The 6,288-nt window shown below is 35.3% G+C and overlaps 1 protein-coding gene across 1 annotated transcript; it reads left to right on the plus strand.

The window, feature by feature from the left end:
• The first annotated feature begins 350 nt into the window (after positions 1 to 350).
• Positions 351 to 4,698, plus strand: LOC144571293 (protein FAR1-RELATED SEQUENCE 5-like). The gene is made up of 2 exons (XM_078320527.1): positions 351 to 2,493; positions 4,320 to 4,698. Exon 1 carries the CDS (start codon positions 552 to 554, stop codon positions 2,490 to 2,492), a length of 1,941 nt encoding a protein of 646 aa, XP_078176653.1. The 5' UTR covers positions 351 to 551; the 3' UTR covers position 2,493; positions 4,320 to 4,698.
• Positions 4,699 to 6,288: the final 1,590 nt, after the last annotated feature.

Raw genomic sequence — 6,288 nt, forward strand, 5'->3', positions numbered from 1 at the left:
AATAACTTGTTAAATATGCCCAAAATATTATTAGCTAGCCGTAGACAAAAAAAAAATGAATTACACGAATCCAAGAGATATTTGATCAAAATTAAAAGATAATTTTGTGTAAACTGTAAAACTACTACAGTCTATATCACTTCGTTACTTATTATTATTATTTTTGAGTCCTAAAAGAGTTGCATTTGTATGGCAATGTGCAAGAAACCTTTTAAATTTCAATAGGCCCAAAAAGCCCACTTGGCCCATTTTTCATATTACTACATTCTTTTTTGCGTTTTTCCTTTCCTTATCCGAAAGTCTGATCTGAGTTGAAACTTTTTGGGCCAACCCTGATGAATCTCTCGCATTCTTCATTGCCATCTACTTTGCAATTACAATCGCTTCCCCTAGCAACTCCTTCCCTCGCGGTATCAAACCCTAAATCTTGTAAATCCGCAGTTCTCCCCCTCCTTTTCCTCCGAAGTTCATCTCTCGCGCCATTTTCTCTTCCAATTCGAAAACAAATAAAGATTTGCTGAGTAAATAGGGGGATTGAATTTGTTGATAGCATGGAGTTGAGCGTGGGAGTAAACTGGATCCCTCGAGTAGACATGGAATTCAACACCGCAAAAGAAGCCTGGGATTTCTGGGTTAACTACGGTAGTACGATGGGATTCAATGTCAGAAAGCATTGGACGAACAGGAGCCGGACCGGCGAAATTACTTCACAAACTTTTGTTTGCTCCTCAGAGGGTTTTCGAAAAAAGGATAAACGATACGACTTTAATGATGCCAGAGCTGAGACACGAACTGGTTGTGCTGTTCGCATGGGGATCAAATTGATTAGAGGCACACAAAGGTACCATGTTGTTGAGTTTATTTCTGGGCATAATCATGAACTCAGAAGGGGGGAAGTAACTGAGGGTTCGGGCTCTGATACCGAACCCGATGGACCCGTTAATGTTGATTTTACTTGTGTAGATGAGAAAAATTACTTGAGGGGTAAGAGTCAAGGAGCTCTGTTTTACGGGGACGCAGTTAGTTTGTTGAGTTTCTTTAAGCGACAAGATTTGGATAACCCTGATTTTCTGCATGTAGAGCTATTAGATGGCGAGAACCGAATTGTTAGCGTTTTTTGGGCGGATTCGAAAATGTTGAGCGACTATGCCCATTTTGGTGATGTTGTTACCTTTGACACAACGTATTGCAGAAATAAGGAATTTAGGCCCTTTGGTGTGTTTGTTGGATTGAACCATTTTAGAGAGGCCATAGTATTTGGAGCGGTATTATTATACGATAAAAGTGTGGAATCCTTTGAGTGGCTCTTTAATACCTTTCTGGAAACACACAAAGGAAAGAAACCTGTAACTATAATTACCGATCAGGATTTGGCAATGGTACAAGCCATAGGAAATGTAATGCCGGGAACAGTGCATGTATTCTGTGCGTGGCAAATAATGGAGACTGCAACCAAACATCTCGGCTTAGAGCTCATCGATGCATTTAGAGTTTGTTTGTATGAGCTTGAGCAAGAAGTGGAATTTGAAGCAGCCTTTACTGATCTCATAATCAAGACAAATGGAAACACTTGGTTGGCTTCTCTATACAATGACAGGAAACAATGGGCTTACTGTTTTGTTAAGAATCTTTTTAGCCTGGGAATGAGAAACACACAACCATGTGAGAGTCTGAATAAGGCTTTGCACAACTATCTGAAGTCAGATGTGAATATCATTGGTTTCTTCAAGCATTTTGAGAAGGTGGTTAATGAAGTTCGTGAGAAGGAGATTGTATTGGCACACGAAAAACCAATAATCAAGGTCAAAGCCCCCATTCTCCACCAAACAAGCAAGTTGTACACACCAAGAGCTTTCCAGATCTTTCAGGATGAGTATGAACTCTCCGTAGCCGCACTTATTGAAGGCCTGTCAGACAATAACTACTCCATCAGAATATCTGATCTGGATGATGCTTATCGCTCTGACAAGTCTTATAAAGTTTTTGGGAACCCTGTCAATGAAACTATCTCATGTAGCTGCTACAAGTTTGAGAGTTTTGGATTGTTGTGTTGTCATGCACTGAAGGTGCTCGATGCGATGAACATCAAGCGGTTGCCTGAAAAATATATTTTGAAGCGGTGGACCAACGAAGCAAACAAGGACATGGTCGAGGATACGAAGTTGATTGCGGCACGTCGAAAATGGGAGCTCTGTCGCAAGTTTACCGAAATAGCCTCCAAGGCAGTTGGTTCTGAACAGTTGTCTACACTGGTTGATAGTACATTACACACACTCGGTAGGCAAGTTGACGGTTTAGATATGATTCTGGTGCCCGGCAATGTTCAGAATCCAGCTAGAAAACGGCATTCTTCAGAGATAATAGGGGGTAAAAGGGTCAGGGAGAGAAACGATGGTTTGGTTCAGAAAGCGCAAAATACAGATGGAAGAAAAGCTACCGGTGAAAGAGAAGGTACAGGGGGTTCTAAGCGAAGCACCGCAAAGCATCTGTGAGGTACAGTTATTTAGGGGTTTTCAGAAAATTAGGATTAAATAATTCATTGTGCTCTCAGATAACTCTGGATGTTTGTCATTTGCAATGAACACTTCATAGTTTGTCGAGATGTTTTCAAATAGCATACAAGTATACAACTATTAGGTCTGATACTACAAATTAACCTTTGAATAAATTGAGGCCCTTAGCTCTATAAATATACATGAACTAACTGTAAACCAATTTGGTTGAGTTAATTCGAAAAAAGAAAGGGCAGATTTTAGACAATCTTAGTCACCTTAAACCTGAGTTTTAGACTTGGGTTTGATCTGCAAATCATGCAAAAATACTAGGCCTCTTAATCTAATCACTAGAAACGTGGAGATTATTAAAATGTGGTAGGTAATATATAAAGAGATGCTAGTATGTACTTAAAGTTTATCAAGGGGATTGGTGTGCTTAACTCCAAAAAAATTTAGATGGGCTTCAAACGGCAAATCTAAACCATTGAAACCGTTCTACTTCATGAGTGATGCATGTGCATTTCATATTTATAAATTTTCGAATTTATTCATTACAAAATCAGGCAGTTAAAAAAAAAAAGGTTGTGGGTTAATTTTAATGCTTAAATATTTCATTAGTTTTTTACCGTTTGACTTTGCATTAAATAAAATTAACAAATTTAGCATATAAACACCACTCATCAAGCAAATCGGTTTCGGATTTGTGGTTTGAATCCGATCCAATTGATTTTGGAGATAAGATCACAACCACCTTGGTAAACTTAATTACATACTAGCTTCACTCATTTATGAAACCGTGGTTCTGAAACCCAGACCGGACTTGGCTTGATGTCTATGGATCAGAATTGAACAACTCAAATTGAAATTGTTGGCTCGAACAGTTAAATATAGTTTTCATGAAAGATATTTTTATTCTTACAAAAACTAAGAAAATTGAAAGAAATTAATTATGGAAAATCTAGCAAAAGTTTTTACCTAATATTATGCACTAGTGCAATACAATAATACTTATACAAAATAAATAAGAATGAATATAATTTATTTCTGATGTTGTTGTTTAAAACAAATTTGTTAGAAATGAACGGACCAAATATATTGTATAGATTTAGATTTTCCAATTAAACTATTCTTAGGAATATCAAATCTTGCAATTACCTCTCTCATTTTTCATGTTTTTTGAAACATTAAAAAGAAATTCGTAATTTTCCAAAAAAAGTTTCTTGATTTATGGTAAAAATTCGTGTCAATATTGTTTAATTCAGTCATGACTTGGTCAAGTTAGTCCAATCATGCAAGTTTCTGACGAACACTCGTGCTTAGGTGGAATTCCGTGAAACTTACTTGACTCTATCTGAGTCCGATCCGACTTGGTCAAATTGACTCGGACTCATCTGAGTTTTCAAGCCATGGGGAAACTCTGAAGTTCATTGCAATGTTTCTGACTTCTGAGAATGTTATATGTTTTGTATTTAATATCCTGAACCTGAAGCACCAAATTTAATTGGATGGGAGTATTATGTGGGATTGCATCAGGAATATGGCCGTTGCACTAGTTATACACAGTTTCCAATGGTAATAGTACTTTAAAAATCAATTTTAGATAGTAAATGTCTTTTTTATTTCACGGCCATTTTTAAAATGTTTTTTTTTTTCCTTCTATTTGTGTTTTTTATGGATGTCCAAGTGATGTCTTGCCTTCACCTATCTATCTTGCAAGAGGCGTAGGCAAGTAAAATGTTAATTATTTATTGTATTGTATTCTGTGTGGTCTAGAGATTATACTTGTGTCCACATCTGAACCCATCATTTATTACTTGTATGCAGGATGCTGGCAGCAGGAGAAACATAGGTTTGATGTATCCTGTAAGAATAATGATCAAATGTGACTGGATCAATGAGTATGGGTTAATTGAAGTATTTCCTTCTGACAGAAAAACCTTGATGCTTGTGCACTCCAGGCATGCTGTCAGTAGGCTGGTTGTACCAGTATGAGATGAGAGGACCCATTGGACATCCAATCTTGTGAGCCATAGGTAAGATAGAATGGCCCTCTCAAGACTAATTTAAACAATTGAACTAGGCTAGAATTGTAATTTTGTAAACTAACTTGTCTCGTTTCAATGAATTGTGACCCATTTATTGCATTTCTTATGGCAAGACTATTATGATACAATGCTGGATATGCAATAATGTAGATTATGCCTGTTATGTGTACTTTCTAGAGTGTTTTATGTCATAATGGTGAACTTCGGTGCAGTGCCGGCATCTCTTAAAAAATACACGAAAATCTCGACCGCAACAGAAAACCAGAATGTTCAGTGTACTTGAGCAAGTCGGGCCTTTTGGACATGTCAATGCTATTTATCCAATCTTACTCGAATGGAGCTCGATATATTCTGACCAGAAGACTGGAGCATGGGCACATAAACCCAGTAAGGCAACGCTCTGAACATGAAACAAAATTGGGTTGTTCATTGTTAAATCATGTTACAGTTCAATTTCAGTGCGATCATTCCCGTTTTTGACGAATATTCTGAGAAACCACGTCTAGTGTCTGAGTTGAAGCACTGTTTTCTGTAAGGGAGATGCCAGTTAAAAAATCGTTTTGTGAACTTCGTTTCGCGTTTTCTTATGCTTTTTGAAGAAAATTCCGTATCAGTTTCTTCACTCAAAAGCACCGTACTGCTAAAATCTTTGAGTCTGTCATCATATCCTTCTTCAGATTCGAATTAAAGTTAAAGTTTCATATCAAAATACTTAAATAACAAAATGTATGCATGACATGACTCTATGTATCATTCAACATTATAACAGTACAAATTGAAAATACGACATCTACAGCTAATAGGTTGTAGAAATCCAACGGCGGCCAAACGGTCTTAACGGTCTTAATGGTCGTTTAATCAGTGTTGTAAAAAATAGTCTTAACTGGTTATAATACGACATTATAACCAATGTTGTAAAAAACGGTCTTAACGGCCGTTTAATCGTTAATGGCGGCCAAACTGTTACGAATATACTTAACGAATGCATATTTGCGCATGAAAACGATTAATCAGCCATTTTACCGTTTAATCGTTTGTTTATTCCCGTTTATTTCAATTTATTTCAGTGAATATTTATTTTTTACATTGATTATTTTTTCTGTGATATTGTGTGATAATAAGTTTTATAAATCATGTATTGTAGTTTTATTTGTACTTGGACATACATTTAATATTTTTTATATATGTTTTTTTTCTTCTTACTTACCTTGAAATTGATTAATTCATCTGCTATTTATATATCATATATTTTCCTACTAATTACTGATGTAATTTTTTTTTCAATTAGTACGACATATACATTTATAAAACTAAGTTGTTATCATAAACTAAATTTAGTGATTTTACGTTGAAATGTTTCATTTCTTTGAAATAATATGTTATTAGTATTTGAAAAAGTTAAATTCTTGAATTTATTTTTTCATTAAATAAATGTATTACTTAAACATGTAAAGTGCTTATGTGTTAAGAAAAAATAAACGTAGTGTCATGTCATAATATTGGAACTAAGTTAAATTACGTTTATTTGATAAATTTAATGAGTTAAATAAATTTTTTTAAAATTATGATATATATACACATAAATTTAATAAAAACGTTAAATTATCCGCATAATTATGATTAATCAGCCGCATACCGATTAATTGCTTGGCGGTACTCCGTCCATCCAACAACCGCATACCATGTATTTACAACACTGAGAATAACTACTACTTCAATACCATAATAAAAGTATTTATTATAGAATT

The sequence above is a fragment of the Carex rostrata genome, chromosome 19, assembly GCF_964058835.1.
Source record: "Carex rostrata chromosome 19, lpCarRost1.2, whole genome shotgun sequence".
Taxonomy (NCBI): domain Eukaryota; kingdom Viridiplantae; phylum Streptophyta; class Magnoliopsida; order Poales; family Cyperaceae; genus Carex; species Carex rostrata.

Coding starts and splice junctions, on each gene's coding strand:
- LOC144571293 (XM_078320527.1), top strand. CDS start 552: ATGGAGTTGAGCGTGGGAGTAAACTGGATCCCTCGAGTAGACATGGAA.